This window comes from Balaenoptera physalus (genome assembly GCF_965194825.1).
Source record: "Balaenoptera physalus genome assembly, chromosome: 1".
In the NCBI taxonomy this organism is placed as follows: Eukaryota; Metazoa; Chordata; class Mammalia; order Artiodactyla; family Balaenopteridae; genus Balaenoptera; species Balaenoptera physalus.
Window position 1 is genome coordinate 154,121,827 of NC_138882.1, and position 18,700 is coordinate 154,140,526.

The window sequence follows — 18,700 nt, forward strand, 5'->3', positions numbered from 1 at the left end:
CAGTTATTCTGCTATTGATTCCTTCTAGAGAATTTTTAATTTCATTTATTGTGCTGTTCATCATTGTTTGTTTGCTCTTTAGTTCTTCTAGGTCCATGTTAAACGTTTCTTGTATTTTCTGCGTTCTATTTCCAAAATTTTGGATCATCTTTACTATCATTACTCTGACTTCTATTTCAGGTAGACTGCCTATTTCCTCTTCATTTGTTTGGTCTGGTGGGTTTTTACCTTGCTCCTTCATCTACTGCGTATTTCTCTGTCTTCTCATTTTGCTTAACTGACTGTGTTTGGGGTCTCCTTTTCGCAGGCTGCAGGTTCATAGTTCCCGTTGTTTTTGGTGTCTGTCCCCAGTGGGTAAGTTGGTTCAGTGGCTTGTGTAGGCTTCCTCGGTGAGGGGACTGGTGCCTGTGTTTGGTGGATGAGGCGGGTCTTGTCTTTATGGTGGACAGGACCACGTCCGGTGGTATGTTTTGGGGTGTCTGTGAACTTCTTACTATTTTTAGGCAGCCTCTCTGCTAATGGGTGGGGTTATGTTTCTGTCTTGCTCGTTGTTTGGCATGAGGTGTCCAGCGCTGGACCTTTCTGGTCATTGAATGGAGCCTGGTCTTAGCGTTGAGATGGAGACCTCTGGGAGAGCTCTCACCGATTGATATTACGTGGGTCTGGGAGGTCTCTGGTGATCCAATGTCCTGAGCCCAGCTCTCCCACCTCAGAGGCTCAGGCCTGACACCTGGCCGGAGCACGAAGACCCTGTCAGCCACACGGCTCAGCAAAGTTTCTAGAGGTCCAGTAGTGTGGGCATGTCAAGCTCTCCCTTTTATAGCCATGAAAAAGTTGCTGTATCTGGCCCTTCCTTTCCAGTCCTTGCAGATTGGCTCTAGTAGGTCACTCTTCTGACGCTCAGCAAGGCTGCTCACCGCTCCAGTTGGCAGCTCATTTCCCACCTTAAGCGGGAAAGCCTGGAATAATAATTTATTGAACAATTACTTATTGGCCTGAAAGAAGTAATACACAGTATATACATTTATGTCCAGTAGTGTTTATGGAACAAAGAAGATAATAGGAAACCTTTTTAACCTGGAAAATTTAAATGGAACAATTTAAATGTTTACTTGGATAGGGTCAGGTGCATGGAATGAGTTATATTTTAAGAATTTGTACAAAGTGTTGCAATTTTAAGGTAGTAGTTGCTATTCTCAAGGACCCAGTAGCAGCCTTAGGCATAAAATATTTCACACACTTACTCTTTTTCTGACAGAGAGAGTAGGGAGTGATGGAAAGAAATGAGTTAACTCCAGAGTTTTAGGTGTTTGAGGTAGAAATAATTATCAAATCTTTTCACAGTAGTTACTGAGTTGGTATGTCAGTACCCGGCAGAAACTTAGAATCTTTATCTTTTGGTTCAATTCTTTGTCAATTGCTTCTGGTAGACATTGTGCTTATAAATACTTATATGTGAGCTCATTTGATATATGGAGATGTTCTGAGTACTTCAGTAAGTTATTTATAGAAATTTCAGGTTGGCAAGATATTTATAAATTAGGTACAAATTAGTGATGTGCTATATTAGGGGTCAGCAAACTTTTTCTGTACAGAGCCAGGTAGTTAATGTTTTAGACTTTTTGGGCCATACAGTCTCTGTTGCAACTACTCAATTCTGCTGTCATAGCTTGAAAATAACTACAGACCATATGTGTAAGAGTGAGCATGACTGTTCCAATAAATCAATATTTGTGGACACAGAAATTTGCATTTTATATAATTTCACATATCATGAAATACTCTTCTTTTGATTTGTTTCCAAACATTTAAAAATGTAAAAACCATGCTCAACTCACAGGCCATTCAAAAGCAGGCAATAGGCCGAATTTGTCACACAGGCCATAGTTGACTGATCCTTGCTGCTTTATGGCTGCTCTAACTGAAACGTGGATTAAAAAATAAAAATAAGTGTTGACTGAGTAAATCAACAACTTTGGCAGAAGTAAAACACCAAAATGTATTAGTTTACATAGCTATATCATTTATTCGTTCATTTATTGAGAGACCTGTGGATGTGAATCAGCCTTACATGGCATTTTCGGTAGTTTGTGAAGAGAAAGGCAGTCATGTTGAAAATGTTCTTAAAGCTGTGTGTTCTAATACAGCTGTCTCTCAGTAGCCATAGGAGATTGGTTCCAGGACCACGCCCCATACCAAAATCCATGGATACTCAAGTCTCTTATATAAAATGGCATTTTACTTGCATATAACCTACACGTCCTCTGTATACTTTAAGTCATCTCTAAATTACTTATAATACCTAATATAATGTAAGTGCTATGTAAATAGTTGCTGATGTGCATCAAATTCAAGTTTTGCTTCTTGGAACTTTTGGAATTTTTCTTTTTCCGAGTATTTTCCATCCTTGTGTGTGGAACCCATGGATATGGAGGGCTGACTGTATTTGAACTTAGTCTTTGTTATCAATAATATTTTCAGTTACTTATTTCTATGTACTCTTCTCCCTAGGTGATTTCTGCTATTTCCATGCCATTAATTTTCTGATTGCTTCCAAATTTATATTTCCAGGTTATACTTCTATGAATTCACATATCCAAATTGGTAGTTCACTTTTATGCTTGCATACCTTATTGGCATCTTTAACTTAACATGTTTAAAATGGAACTCTTGATTTTCCTTCCCATGCCATTTCTCCACCAGTCTTCCCCTATAAATGGCAGAACTATATCACCACTGCTAAATCCAAAAATGTGGGCATTAATCTTTTCCCATTTGAAAAACACCTAATCCTCAGAAACTAACACAACATTGTAAATCAATTATACTTCAATAAAATAAATATTAATTAATTTATTAATTTATTGACCATGCTGTGCAGCTTGCGGGATCTTAGTTCCCCGACCAGGGATTGAACCTGGGCCATGGCAGTGAAAGAGCTGATTCCTAACCACTGGACTGCCAGGGAATTCCCCAATAAAATAAATTTTTAAAAAATTTCAAAAGCACCTAATCCTTTGGTAAGTCCTATAGCATCTATCTCCAAAATATATCTCAACTGTGGCCACTTTTCAGTATTTTTATTGCACTGCCTAATCCAGGCTATTAGCATATCTTGCCTGGAACAATGTAATAGCTTCATTATTGTTTTTCCAGCTTTTTTTCTTGGGTTCTCCCAATGCATTCTCAACACAGGAGCCAGAATGAGCTTTTAAAAATATAAATCAAATTATATCACTCTCCTGGTAAAACATAACTTTTTATTGCACTTTGAATAAAATTCAAGCTACTCACCATGGTTTAAAAGGTATTGTATTATTTACCCTCTATTCATGTCTACAGCCTCATCTTCAGCCTTTCATACCCTCTCTTTCCATGCTGCAGCCATAGAAACCTCCTTTTAATTCTTCTAATAGGCTCAAGCTCTCTATAACTTTACCTGACAGATGCTGTTTAACTGCCTGGAATGCTTTACCCCCAATTCTTCACATGGGTGGCTCTTTTTCATCTTTCAAGTCTCAGCTTAAAACGTTACTTTCTGTAACAGACCTCTGTATAAAATGGCTCCCATCCCAGCATTTCCCATCACAACACCATAAGTAGAGGGACCATGTCTGTTGCTTTCACCATTAGATATCCAATGCCTGGTATAACAGGCATCAAATAAATGTTTGTGGAATGACTGAATGACTTAAAGAAAGCATCCATTTATTTCATCATACCATATGTGGTTTGAGAAGGAAGGTTTAGCGGAAAATCTTTGGATGATGGCATGGCAAACTGACAATAATGGTCAAGTGGTAAGACCAAGCAGTTATCAGTAGTCCTCAAAGTAAAATAATGAAAGATGAAAAATGGTAAAAATAACTTTCCTGTGTGTATATGCATGTGGTTTTTTTTTTTTTGTTTGCACGTTAACTCTTGAAAGGTAACATAGATCAATTTCAAAAGGACTTGCGTATATTTGACAAAAAGATTCAGAACTTCAGGTCTTCCTGGATGATTGTGAAGTTATGATTAATTACCTACTACAGTGTCTTATTTTCAAACCATGGGTCACAAACCATTAGTGAGTTTTGAAGTTAACTGAGTGGGTTATAGCCAGTATTAAAAGAAATAAAGAAATAGGATAAAAGATGTCAGAGTGTATTGCAAATAACGAGTATTTCTTTTTATTTAAGAAATAACTAATATGAGTCAAGAGTAAGTCCCAAAGCCTGTGAAGGAAACCTGTGCCCTTAGTAAGATGGGCCCTCTCATGGAGGGGTCAAGAATGAGTTTATTATGTTCTATGCTTGGGTAAGATCAGCCCTTCCCAGGTGTCCCTACTTCCATCTGCAGGGTTAAAAGGGGTTCCTAGATATCAACTCCACCTTTCTTTCCAACACTTTCAGCCCTGACATTATTATTTGCTTTGATTCAACCAGAGCCAATTTCATTATGCCTTTTCCTCCTGTTTATGCAAGTCACTGCAAGGAGTATCAGATTCCCACTTCACTCCTCACTCAAACCTCCATAGTCTCTGCACAGCCCATATCTGTCTCTCTTTTTCCTTTATAGTGCTTGAAACCTTTTTGCTATGCCCTGTGGAACTATTCATCATTAACCAAATTCCTCTTATTGTCAACCTCTTCCCTGCACATTCTCTTCACCATCTACCTCTGACTGAAATCTGCCTTTCTGATCACATTGTTTTTCTGTAGGCTTCTCAGTGTTAATTGCTTTTCTCCAGTAGCCATCATACCACTGGACTAACTGGTAAAACGTGTGTTCTCATTGTTCCTCATTTCCATTTCCAGTCCTTCCTCTCTAAAAAACCTTCAGCTTTGACTTTCATGTAAAAAAAAATTGTATCACCTACTTATTGAAGTCATCTTTCCTCATTTTCTGATGATTTTTAGTTTCTGGTTTATAATTGCTCTCTGTGTTAATTCTTAGTAATATAGCCTTGTAAATGATTCTTCTAACATCTTGGCCTCTTAGTTCTTTGAACTTATTTTCTACAGTGATCTTTTTTTCCCGTCCTACGTCAGCCATATCTTCCTGTGGTCTTGTCATTTACTTAAAACAATTCTTAAATACTAATTTCAAGCTTGCATTTTCTGCTAATCATCTCTCATCTTTCTAGCCCACTTCCTTCAGTATCCTAACCCTAACAATCCTTCAGCCTTATTCAGGCCTCCAATCCATTGTTTCTACCATCTTTTCGTGATCATTACCTCTTTCATGTCCTCTCTTTCTTCCTTAGAGTGGGCAATATCCCATGGTCATTCATTATACTCACTTTCTTGCATGTAGCCTCAATTCTTGCTTCATGGATCTTGCTTGACAAAAATCCTTACCTTGGGTAAATACAACTCTGTCTATTCTGTGCCTCACAGCTAAATGTGACTAGAGACAAACAAAATCATGCTGATTGGTGTATCTTTAAATTCACGACCATATTCTTTAGAGAGCCCCCTAATGTTGCTAGGCAGTGATAGCATATTTACCTGGTTTATCCACACTCTCCTAAATGGCTATTTTACACTTATCTTTTCCTCAGACCTTTAAAACACCTCTCCCCTATTCTCACCCTCAGCTGATGACTTCATTTCCTATTTTGTTTCACTGATTAAATGAAGGCAATCACAAGAGAATTTCCACAAGCTTCCAACTTGGTCTCTGTTTACTTACCTGTGTCTTATACACATACTCTTCTTTTTCTCCTGTTACTCTAGATGGCATGTCCAATCTCCTATCTAACGCCAAACCTCCATGTTTGCTTCGGATTACATTCTGTATTCCCTCTGGCCTAAATCAAGGACTTCCTTCACTTTAATTCTTCCCTGCATCATCAGTTTTTCCCTCTAGTAGAGCGTTACCATTAACATTCAAACGTGATGTTATTTCTTCCATTTTTCTCTTGATCCCACCTCCCCTTCCAGCAGTAACTCCACTTCTCTAGTCCCTTTGATAACAAAACTTCCCCCAAAGAGTTGTCTATATTTGTTGTCTCTAATTCCTTTCCTCCCGTTTCTCTTGAGCCCAGTTTAAGTAGGGACCTGCTAGTGGACTTGCCATTGTCGCTGCTGACCACATTACTAAATTCAGTGTCATGGCTTTTAAGTGTCGTCTGTGTGCACTGTCAATTTTATATCTCTAATTTATATTTCTACCCTAGACCTGTTCCCTGAATTCCAGATGGATATATCTGACTGCTTTCTTGTCTTCTCCACTTGAATGTTTAATACACATTTCAAACTTACATGCCCAAAGTGGAGGTCTTCATTTGCAGTCTTCCCATTTCAGTTTTTGGCAACTTTATCCTTCCATTTGTTGTCTAAAAGCTTTAGGATCATTATTGACTCATATCCAGTCTGTCAGGAAATCCTTTTGGTGTGATCTTCAAAATATATCCAGAATTCACCTATTTTGCATCACTTCTATTACCATCACACTGACATAAGCCATTATCATCCTTATCTTAGTATATTTTATTACTCTCCTCTGTGCTTCTGCCCTCCTTTGTCAACCTTTTCCCATCCATTTTCAACACAGCTGACAAAGAGATCCTTTTAAAATATGAATCCGATAATGTCACTCCAATATCTTCTGATCTCATTCAGAGAAAAAGTCAAAGCCCTTACATTAGCTTAAATGTCTCAACATATTTCCTCTCACCTATCTCCTAGCATCACTGTTAACCTCTCTGACCTATTTCCTACCAGAACTCGTTTGGCTTCAGCTACATTGGACTCCTTGTTGTTCAGTAAGCATTTTGCACTGGCTATTGCCTTTGCCAGCCATATTCTTTTTCTATACATGTTCATGGTTTCTTTCCTCACCACTTTCAAGTTTTTACTCAAATGTCACATTCTCCAAGTGAGAACCACCCTGATAACCAAGTTTAAAATTACGTAATTCCCCAACCAAATATTCTTCACCCTCCCTTTTCTGCTTTATGTTTAGTCAAGAAAACTATCGCTTTCTAGTAGTCAACTATATGGATTACTTTGTTTATTCCTACTAAAATGTAAGCTCCAGAAGATCAGGGGTTTTAGACTATCATGTTCACTGCTATATCTTCAGTGTTTAGAATATTCCTGGCACAGAATTGGTGGCTCAATAAATATCTGTTGAGTAAATATTTTTGTCCTGGGTTATGATGTAAAGATGTAAAATGTGTTTCTTAATGTGTCTTGCTGTCCAAAAAAGTTTGAATTAGCAGGTATTTACCATCAAGTTGGGAGTTTGAAAGGTATGTAGGAGTTCTCTGGCAAATAAATTTGGTGAAATTTTGTGTGGTTATCAAGATAGTAGGTCAGAGGTAGCCCAAGAGTAGTTTATTCACCCCAGACAAAGTGCTTTAACAAAAAAAAAATATCTGGCCTAACAGTTAAGTGACCTGGGTAACACTTGCAAGAGACCTCATCCAAGTCATTTCACCTCTTAGGCTGCAGCTCCTCATCTATAAAGTCTTTGGGTTGAGGTACTCTCTATGATCTTTTCTAGGTCTAATGATCTCTGAACACCTACATTGCTAATTTTTGCTATAATGATCCTGAATGAAGTGGATATTAGTTGCAAGAATATGCTTCTTCAATGAAGAAATTAATGATTCTCAACTGTGTTCTTATATATTTGTATCATTTCATGAGCTAAAGAATTTGTATTTTATTTTAATATTCATATTTATGCTAACTTATGATATTTATGAGAGACAGATTTTTTGGGATTCAATAGTTCTTCTGTATTATCCTATTTAGGAAATTGTCAAAAGATGCAAAGTCAAACTACAATAGTGATAATTTTCTAAGAATTATAGGAAAAGATTAAAAATGCACAATCAATAGTTATTTTTTATTTGTTTTTATTTTTTGTTTTTCAGACGGTCTTAAAATCACTACACTTGCCAAAAAACAACAGTCTTTATGTTCTTACACCAGATTTGCCACCACCTTCATCATCTAGTCATGCTGGGTAAGGTGTTTACTTTTCCTGGGAATCTGAAACAAAAAGTTTGATTGTTAAGTTGCTTTACTGTATATAAATATCAAAATCAAATCAAATCAAATCAAAATCTTGTTGAAGCTTTAACTTACCAACAGCTATTAACTATATAAAGTTTCAAACTATTTGGTTTGGGTAGTTTATTTGTTTGATTTTAGTGATGGAATCTTTTTACAAAGAAAAGCTTTAGCAAAACTCTATTATGCAAAAAAGAGTCAAAAATGGCACTTCTCTGTTTGAAGGGGAAGAACTGGAGTTGGAGGGAAGAGATTGAGTAACTGGGACTCCAGTGTCTCCCATGGCTAAAGAAGCAAAGCTTTGAGGAAGATTCTTGGGCTCTGCAGAATACAACTTGAAAAACACGGATATAAAATTTTTATTAAGATTTTCTCTCTGTCTGGAATAGAGGGTCTCATTCTTTTTTCAGTATTCACAGTGAAACTCAGTACATTTATAGAATGATCAGATGATTTTAATGTTTAATTGTATGTTACATTATTGCCTGATGAAGCAACCTGATCGAAAGTGAATGATTAAGGTATTGATAGAGTAATAATTTTTATGAGTACAGTATCCTTCCAGAACTATGTTTAAGTTGTTCTTAGATTTTCACCATTTTTTGCACATTTTCTCTTTTTATTTAATGCAACTTGGTGTTCCTAAACTTCGAATATTGTCCAATTTTTCCCCACCACCTACCAAATACCTTTATTATTAATGTAGTAGAAGGAAAACAGTTCTGTTTTTCTTTAGTACCCTACCCACAGAACACCTCTGGCCACCAGATGTGTGGGTCCCCACCACCACCACCACCACGAGGCAGTTCTTCATTCCCAGCTGGATGTTCTACAATTTAACTAAATTCTGATACTACCTACCTGGAGGTAACATTAGATCTCACAGGTTCAGGGCTCAGTCCCACAAGACTGCCCCCATATCAGACCCAGTTGCAAGTCTGTGTTGTCACCTGTGCTTCTGACCAACTGGCTATAGATTGGAGGTTCCCACCCCTCCCTTCTGAGTTCGGTAATTTGTGAGAGAATGGCTCACAGAACTCAGAAAAATGCTCTACTTGCTATTACCAATTTATTATAAAGCATATTTTAAAGAGTATAAATGAACAGCCAGATGAAGAGATACATAGGATAAGATCTGGAAGGGTCTCGAGCACATGAGTGCCTGTAATGTTTGGGGTGTGCCACCCTCCCAGGACATGAATGCATTCTTGTTTACCAACTTGGAAGCTCTCCAAAGCTCTTCAGCTAGGATTTTTTATGGAGGCTCACCACAGACGTATGATTAATTGAGTCATTGGCTATTAGTAATTAACCCAACCTCCAGCTCCTCTCTCCTTCCTGGAGGCGGGGGTGCAGGCTAAAAGGTCCAGTCCTCTAATCATGAGCTTGGCTCTCCTGGCAACCAGCTTCTCTCTAGAGGGGTTTTCCAAACATCATCTGTTTAGCAAACCCAGGTGTGGTTGAAAGGGGCTCATTATGAATAACAAAAGAGACCTCTCTTTTTTCACCTTTATCACTCTTATCACTTAAAAAATTCCAAAGATTTTAGGAATTTTAGGATGGTATTTTAGGAATACCATCACAGGTGGATAGTAGCAAAAAGAAAATTAAATTTCACTTTACCAAAGTAGAAATCACTGAACTGAAAAAAGTTAAATCTAATATAATTGTATCTGATAGTCTGTTAAAGGTTTGTTTTAGGCTAAGAATTTAAAGATTTCTTGGGTTGCTCTTTATCTTCTATGTTCAGATCATATATTAATGGGAAGTTGTATTTGCATACTATTACAAACAGCCAAACAGTACTTGTAGTCCTCGTGTTTATAGTAATGTTGATACAAATACCAGATGAGATTATGGGTATGGGTTCTGTATCTAGTCGTGTAGTATATTATTTTTTAGGTTAGTTAACAGAGTGTAATCACGGTCATCCAATATATAATCCACATAATTACAAGTAGGTAAGGGACATCATTGGTTATAATCTATTGCTTTCCAGTAACATGATTAAATGGATGTATCAAAATGTCTTCCTGGGCTAATGGAAATGTTCTTCATTGCCATGTGGCTGACCTTAGTTTGATTGCCACTTCCTCAGTCCCTAGGCAGGCAGGGGCCTACAGTGCTTCCAAAATACAGTGTTTATTGGAGAATGAGTACTTTATATAGCACTAAAGTAGTCTTCCCTAGTTGGCTTTATGGATTTTTAGCAAGTTACATTAATGCTTTTTCGTGTTGGAACAACAAGAAAGACATAAAAATTCAAAGCCAAATAAAAGACACAAAGCACAGTGTATCTGGCTAGTGAGAGGAGGGGCATTAGAGCTTTCCTGCTGATGAAAAAGTTATATTAGGGCACATTTTATTAAAATCTAACTAAAAAGTCAAGGTGTGTTTCTTTTAGGTGTGTTAATATATCTTTCTATAAAACTAGAGATTATTTTTCTTTTTTTGTGTGTGATGTATATCTTAAATTCTGATTTCATGAGAGACAATTTAAAAAAACAAAATCCATACAGAATTTTAAAAGCTAATGGTAATAATTATTTTTAACTTCTGATTTTCATTTTGTGTTTTATCAAATAAAAATAATTTTTGACATCTTAACTATATAATAGAGTCCAAAAGTAATTTAGTATTGAGTTATAAAGCACATCATATTATCAAATATGGGAGACATAAAAATTCTCTGCACTAAACTCCATAATGAATCAAATTGATTTGTTTTTGTAAAATTTTGTTATAATTGGTGGATTCATACAAATCTTATTGTAATTTGCAACCTAATTTATAATCTAAAAGGGAGAAAATAAAAGGTAATTCTGATTCTTAGTATTATATTTGAGAATTGGCAAATAAATAGAAGAGATCTGAAATTGGTAGAGAAAAATAGGAAGGATTCTTCTAACACCTTGGCCTCTTAGTTCCTTGAACTTATTTTCTACAATGATCTTTTTTCCCATCCTACGTCAGCCATATCTTCCTGTGGTCTTGTCATTTAGTTAAAACAATTCTTGAATACTAATTTCAAGCTTCCATTTTCTGCTAATAATCTCTCATCTTTCTAGCCCACTTCCTTCAGTATCCTAACCCTAACAATCCTTCAGCCTTATTCAGGCCTCCAATCCATTGTTTCTACCATCTTTTCGTGATCATTACCTCTTTCATGTCCTCTCTTTCTTCCTTAGAGTGGGCAATATCCCATGGTCATTCATTATACTCACTTTCTTGCATGTAGCCTCAATTCTTGCTTCATGGATCTTGCTTGACAAAAATCCTTACCTTGGGTAAATACAACTCTGTCTATTCTGTGCCTCACAGCTAAATGTGACTAGAGACAAACAAAATCATGCTGATTGGTGTATCTTTAAATTCACGACCATATTCTTTAGAGAGCCCCCTAATGTTGCTAGGCAGTGATAGCATATTTACCTGGTTTATCCACACTCTCTTAAATGGCTATTTTACACTTATCTTTTCCTCAGACCTTTAAAACACCTCTCCCCTATTCTCACCCTCAGTTGATGACTTCATTTCCTATTTTGTTTCACTGATTAAATGAAGGCAATCACAAGAGAATTTCCACAAGCTTCCAACTTGGTCTCTGTTTACTTACCTGTGTCTTATACACATACTCTTCTTTTTCTCCTGTTACTCTAGATGGCATGTCCAATCTCCTATCTAACGCCAAACCTCCATGTTTGCTTCGGATTACATTCTGTATTCCCTCTGGCCTAAATCAAGGACTTCCTTCACTTTAATTCTTCCCTGCATCATCAGTTTTTCCCTCTAGTAGAGCGTTACCATTAACATTCAAACGTGATGTTATTTCTTCCATTTTTCTCTTGATCCCACCTCCCCTTCCAGCAGTAACTCCACTTCTCTAGTCCCTTTGATAACAAAACTTCCCCCAAAGAGTTGTCTATATTTGTTGTCTCTAATTCCTTTCCTCCCGTTTCTCTTGAGCCCAGTCTTAAGTAGGGACCTGCTAGTGGACTTGCCATTGTCGCTGCTGACCACATTACTAAATTCAGTGTCATGGCTTTTAAGTGTCGTCTGTGTGCACTGTCAATTTTATATCTCTAATTTATATTTCTACCCTAGACCTGTTCCCTGAATTGTCTTCTCTTCACCTCAGATTTGGGATTTTTTTTTAAAGGTATATTTTATTTAGGTGGTTGGTTTGATATTTAATTGGTTTTATTCTTTTATTTCTCTGACACAAGTCAGTGGATGTTGGAAGACTAAGGGGAACTGCATAATAAACTGCCTGTTAATTGCAGTGCAGAACTATGACGAGGTCCTGTCACTGGATTCCACCATTCCAATTCCAATGCAATGGCAAATATTAGGTTCTTTCTTTATAGAGTATCAGTCTTCTCTCAATGCACTAGACAACACTGGTATTATAGACAACACTGGTATTATAGTATCACTCCTAAACAAAATTTATTATGACCAAATCAGAAAAGTAATATGATTATAATCTATCTCGTCATATAAAAGATAACAAGACCTAGAGAGAAAAATCCTGGATTACACTCCCAGCTTGGTTAGGGTCTTAGATTTTTCATATATAAAATAGGAAGCATTGATTTTAGTTGCCAGGGTGGTTGTAAAAATTCATTAAGCAGGAGAGGTACATTATATGTGAAATCACAAATTACAAAGCATGATTATTACAATTATTTATGCTAGTAAATACCAATAGTAATCTTTTTCATTCAACACTCACTTGATTTTTATAACAACTCTACAAGATTACAGGCTGATTTTGATATCTCTAATTTATAAATTAGCAAATTGAGGTGTTTAGAAGAGTTTTGTGGATTGTTCAAGGTCATCAGTGAATACTTCTGATACTGAAATCTCCATCTGACCCTCCATCTACTATAGCTTCCAGTTTCTTGACAGAAATATATAAAGCTTTATTCCAAAGATGCCTTCTTTTTTGGAAGCTGTTCTCTATAATGAGATTTTTTAAAAAATATCTTGTAATTTGTCATTATATACTTGTTGAAGGGCATTTATATACATTATTTCACTTAACTGTAGTTCTCAAGAATATTAATGAAATTTCGGTGTGTGAATGAACTTTTAGTTACCGTACACTATTAGTCATTTAGTAAAATGTAGATATAAAATAACATGCTTTTAAATTGTTTACTGACAAACAATATTATTCTCAAGGTTTGGTGAGAGCTATATCTTAAACCATGTCTTATAAAATTTTTTTTTCTTAACTTGATTTTACTGCCACTAGGGGGTGCCTGTTAATTGAGTCTTATTTTGTATTTACATTTTTTTTTTAAAAGCTAAGAGCAGCAAAATTACCATATAAGTGTCTATAACTGAATTATATTTAGAATTATTTTAAAGTAAGTAATGTTTTTCAGAAAACAGAATTTCAGGCTTTTTGAGAATTTAAGAGCAAACTCTTTAATCGTAATCTTTATAACAGTTGAAAAGCATTTAAAAACTTTTTAAATAAATCAGATTTCACTAATTAATTCAAAAGTGATGCAGTACCCCTATGGCACAACTTCAGATTATACTGTAAATCATAGTAAAATCAGAAGGGATGGGGACTGTTAATTATACCTGTTTCATATTATTATAGGAAAGATTCAATCTATCAAAGATTTATTGATTACCTACTAGATGAAAACAAGCTCTGTCCTGTGGGAGCTTATAACCTATTTGTTAAGGTATATATAAGCCTATATATATATATATATATATATATAATTTATTTATTTATTTATTTTTGGCTGTGCTGGGTCTTCGTTCCTGGTGCAGGCTTTCTCTAGTTGCAGTGAGCAGGGGCTACTCTTCGTTGCGGTGCGCAGGCTTCTCATTGCGGTGGCTTCTCTTGCTGTGGAGCACAGGCTCTAAGCACGCAGGCTCAGTAGTTGTGCCTCATGGGCTTAGTTTCTCCATGGCATGTGGGATCTTCCTGGACCAGGGCTTGAACCCGTGTCCCCTGCATTGGCAGGCGGATTCTTAACCACTGTGCCACCAGGGAAGTCCCCTTAATTAATCTCTTTAAAGAAAATTTCCAACACTGTTTTGGTGTTCTGTGTGCTACTCAGGTTGATTCATCCAGTAGTCACCTCTTTTCTTCATCTGCTCTAAAAGTTGGTGTTCCCCAGAGTTCTGTTTTCAGCAGTCCCTCTTACTGTACATTCTCCCTGACGTCTCCTCTCAATACTTCAATTTCCAAAAACATATATAGATGACAAGTCTCTATTTATAAACACCTGTTTCCTACTTGCCAGTGGAGCTTTTCACTGGTGTGTGTCCCATATGTAATTCAGTCACATGTCTAGAACTGAGACAATCCTGAAAAATATGTACTACTGCCTATATTTTTTGTCTCAAATGTACAATGGTACAAAATATTGCAGTGTATTCCAAGTAGTATGGTAATTATTTAAAAGGTCATCAGTTTGGTATATAAGTAATTAATGCATTTATTAAGATCATTTTTGGTAGGAAGATGAGAATAAGAACCAGGTTGTAGTAGATTTTAATGGATAAGTGAGAAATGAGGGATTAGAGTTACTGTTATTTTCAGAAAATTCAACTCTGAAGGGAGAGAGAAGTTGAGGGAGGAGTAGGGTCAAGAGACTGAAGAATTATTAGAATTATGAGGAGGAAGAGACAGCAAATAGGAAAAAATTGAAAAAGTGAAACCAAAAAGGGCTGGTGGACAAAAAGAGTATGGGAGTATCTTAACTTAAGCTGCAATGACAAAATACCATAGACTAGGTGACAAACAATAGACATTTATTTCTCACAGTTGTTGAGGCTGAAAAGCCCAATCAGGGTTCCTGTGAGATTTGGTTTCTAGTGAGAGCTCTCTTCCTGGCTTGCAGACAGCTGCCTTCTCACTGTGTCCTCATATGGGGGGTGGAGGGTTGGGGGTAGGGGGGAAGGAGGGAGGGAAAGGAAGTTGGGGAAGGGAAGTAGAGGAGGCAGGGAGCAAGCAAGTACTGGAGTCCTCTTGTCTCTCTTCCTCTTCTTATAAAGACACCAATCCTATTGGATTAGGGCCCCACCCTTATGACTTCATTTAATCTTAATTACTTCCTAAAGACTGTTTGCAAATACAGCCATATTGGGGGTTAAGGCTTCAATATAGGATTTCTAGGGTTGGGGGATGCAGTTCAGCCTATAGCAGGGAGGCAGGGTGGAGTCCAGGGGTTAAGTGTTGAAGTTAGCTGGCAGGTTTAGAGACAGAAAAGGTAGAAGAATAGAAGATTGGAGCAAATGGAGAACATTTCTGGATTCTGGATTTCAGTGCTGTTAAGTAATAGTTGTTGAAAAGTGTAAATTATAGATAATACTGCAGTAGAAGATAGGTAATAGTTACAAGAATAAGGATGTTAAATATGAAGTTAAAGTATTTGGTAAGTGATAGTGACACAACAGTTATCATTTATGAAGACAGGCTTTTTGCCAAGCCCTTTATATATATTATCTGATTAAATCCTCACAATAAATCATAGATGGGTGTTCTTTGTCACATTTTGCAGATGGGTAAACTGAATTAGGGGTAGTGGTTAGGTGATGGCAGAGAGAGAGTAGTTATTGAGAGCTTGTTTAGGTTCTTATTTGAAGAAAGCTAGAGCTACTGATTAAATTAGTCTATATTAGAAAAATATAAACCTAGGTATAAATGTTATAACTTAAGGGGATAAACACTGAAGAAAAATAACCTGCATGCTTCTAGAAGAAAAAGGAGTAGTCAGCTATATGTTGTTTATCAGAGAAATATCTCTTAAAGAAATGACACAGAAAAGAGAAAGGGTATAAGAAATGATATTTAAGCCAAATATTAATTTTTTAAATGTAGTGTGGGAATATTAATATCACATAAAATTGAATTTAAGGCAAATAATATTGAGGGACAGTTTACCAAGAAGATATGACAATTGTAAACTTGTGTGCACAAATCAGCAAAAATTGACAAAATTACAAGGAAAAATAGTTCAACCACAATTATATACAGATGTCTTATGGAAACTAATGAATTAAGCAATAAATCTTTGTAGGCTATATATTATTTGAATAACCAAATTAAGCACATATAGAATACTTATGAAAATTGACCACATATTAGAACACAAAGCCAGTATCAAAGAATCACTATTATGCTGACCCATTCTCTGGCCATTATGCAATAAAATTAGAAGTGAAGTAATAATAAAAAGGTATCTCTGAGATTCTCCATACATTGGATACTACAAATAATTTACTTCAAAATAACTTATGGGTAAAAAAAAAAAAAAAAAAAAAAAATTTATGGGTAAAAATGAAATCATAATAGCAATCACTAGCTGTTCAGAAGTGAACATAAATAAGAGTGCTATATACTAAAACTTTGAATATAGCAAAAGTGGTACTTAGAGGGAAATTTGTAATATTAAGTCCACTAATTAGAAGATAAGAAAGATAGAAAACAATTGCATTGTATGTTCAACTTAAGAAAATAGAGAAATAACAATAGAGTAAGTCTGAAGAAAATAGAAGGAAAGAAAGGTTTAAAAGCAGTAATTAATGATAGAAGTAATCAACAAGTAATAACTGCTTGAAAAATCAAGCCAAGAAAAAACGAGGGTAAGCACAAAAATATTAGGTATGAAAAAGGGGACTTAACTACAGATTCAGAAGAGATTATTTGATTAATAAAATAAATATTAAATAAGTTAATACAAAACATAAGAAATTAATAAATTGTTTTAAAACAAAAATGTGCATGAATAGTAATAAAATAAGCATATCTTTATGGCTTATTAAAATCTGAAATTTAGTTGAAATGGAGAATTTTGCATAAACTATCAAGTACTAAAATGAATACAAGAAATAGGTAACCTGAAAAAAGTGATAGCCATCAAAGAAATTGAATTTGTAGTCAAAAATTTCACATGCCACTTCTTCCCCCTCCCCCACCCCAGAGGATTTCCATAAAGAAAGTTTACACAAACTCTTCCCAGTGAGACTGCTAACTATCTTATTTTATAATGTTCATGTAATCTTGTTACCAAAACTAGAAAAAGATAATGTAAGAAAAAATTGTGTGTAAATCTCACTTATAACCACAGATAATAAAAATGAGTAGGTAAACTTTTCTTTGCCTTCTCTCAGCCTTACCATTTAATGACCTCTTCTTTCCCCTGTCCTTATTCCACTACCTTCAAGTGGCATCTCTCCCAGCATTCAAATGGTCTAAGATGTAAATGAACCAAAAACCATAACTTGATTATGTCTCTCCCCTGCTCAAACCCCTCCATTTGCGTTTTTGCACTTAGAATAAAATCCAGGTTCCTTACTAAGGTATATAAAGGACTTACATAATCTTGTTCCTGACTTTTTCTCTAACTTCATCTTTTATCATTCTCATCTCTGGCTTGTATCTTGCCAGCCACACTGGCCTCCCTGCTCTTCTTTAAACATTCTAAGTGTGCTTCAACTTCAGGACATTTGCACTTTGCTATTCCCCTGCCTGAAATGATCTACCACTTATCAACTTGGCTTACTCCTTTACTTTATTCAGGCCTCTACTCAAATGTTACATCCTCAGACAGGCTTTTCTTGATTCCCCTGGCTAAAAAAGCCCCTCTGTTATACATTCTCCCTTTATCTTACATTATCACAACAATGCATTATATTAGTAATATTAGTAATATATTCATATTTGTTGTCTGTGTCCCTCATCACAATGTAAAGCTGTAAGAAATCAGCGACTTTTTTTTTTTGTTCACTGTTATATCCTTAGCAGCTAAAAGAGGGCCTGAAACATAGTAGGTACTTAGAACTATTTGTGGAATGAATACTGTGAAGTGCTACATGCCTAAAGATGTTTGCCTCCTAAGAGAGACCAAATGTAAGAAGTAAAGTTCTAATGGAGGGATATCAAGCATCATGCGGAACAGATATAAGATACTTGGGGAGCCAAAGATCTTACAGGTGTCCCATAAATGTAATGAACTAGGCAACTCCACTCCTTGACCTGAGTTTAGCCTTTTTGTCCAGTGTTCCTTTTCATTTTTCTCATCAAAGTATGGAGTAACGGAAGGAGCTCTGGCTTTATAGTGAGACACTGTTTATCCTATAACTGTCCTACCCTGGTTTTGTGGCCTCAGGCAGCATCCTTCTTCTCTGAGTCTTAGTTTCCCTCGTATTATTTCTTATATGGCTGTCCTCTCTCCAGCCAGATCCTGAGCTGTGAAGAGCAAGAGCACTCTTACTGAGCATCTCCCTCAGTTCATGAGAGCACCATCTGTGTAGAGCCCTTAATAAACATTTGTTGTGATGAATATGAAAAGCTTCATGACAAATTGAGGGATTTAATTCTTTATCCATGCATGTGTAGTCTCTCCATTGGCTGTTTTGCTATTTGTCAAACTCATCATAAAGTGTTTTTCAGATAAATGGAGAGTCCATCTCATTTATTCATGCAGGATGTCAGTTATTCACTCATTTGCTAGATATAGATTGAGTACCATCTTACAATGTGTTAGGTCCTTGTTCTAGGTGTTAGGGATACAATGAGAAACGAGACAACAAGGTACCTGGTTTCATGGAGTTTACAATATAATATGTGTAGACATGGGGGTAGGGTGGAGGGACAGGCAACAAACTACAAATAAGATAAACCAGAAAAATTATCAGATGATAACAAGTGC

At 36.1% G+C, this 18,700-nt stretch overlaps 1 protein-coding gene across 3 annotated transcripts in view; it reads left to right on the plus strand.

The window, feature by feature from the left end:
* Window positions 1-18,700, plus strand: part of FAF1 (Fas associated factor 1) — a 485,610-nt gene that overhangs the window by 195,974 nt on the left and 270,936 nt on the right. For all 3 annotated transcript variants that reach the window (XM_082429645.1, XM_082429644.1, XM_082429646.1), the window contains one exon: window positions 7,871-7,962. In XM_082429645.1, coding sequence (XP_082285771.1) covers window positions 7,871-7,962 — 92 coding nt within the window. The remainder of the gene's footprint in view (window positions 1-7,870; window positions 7,963-18,700) is intronic.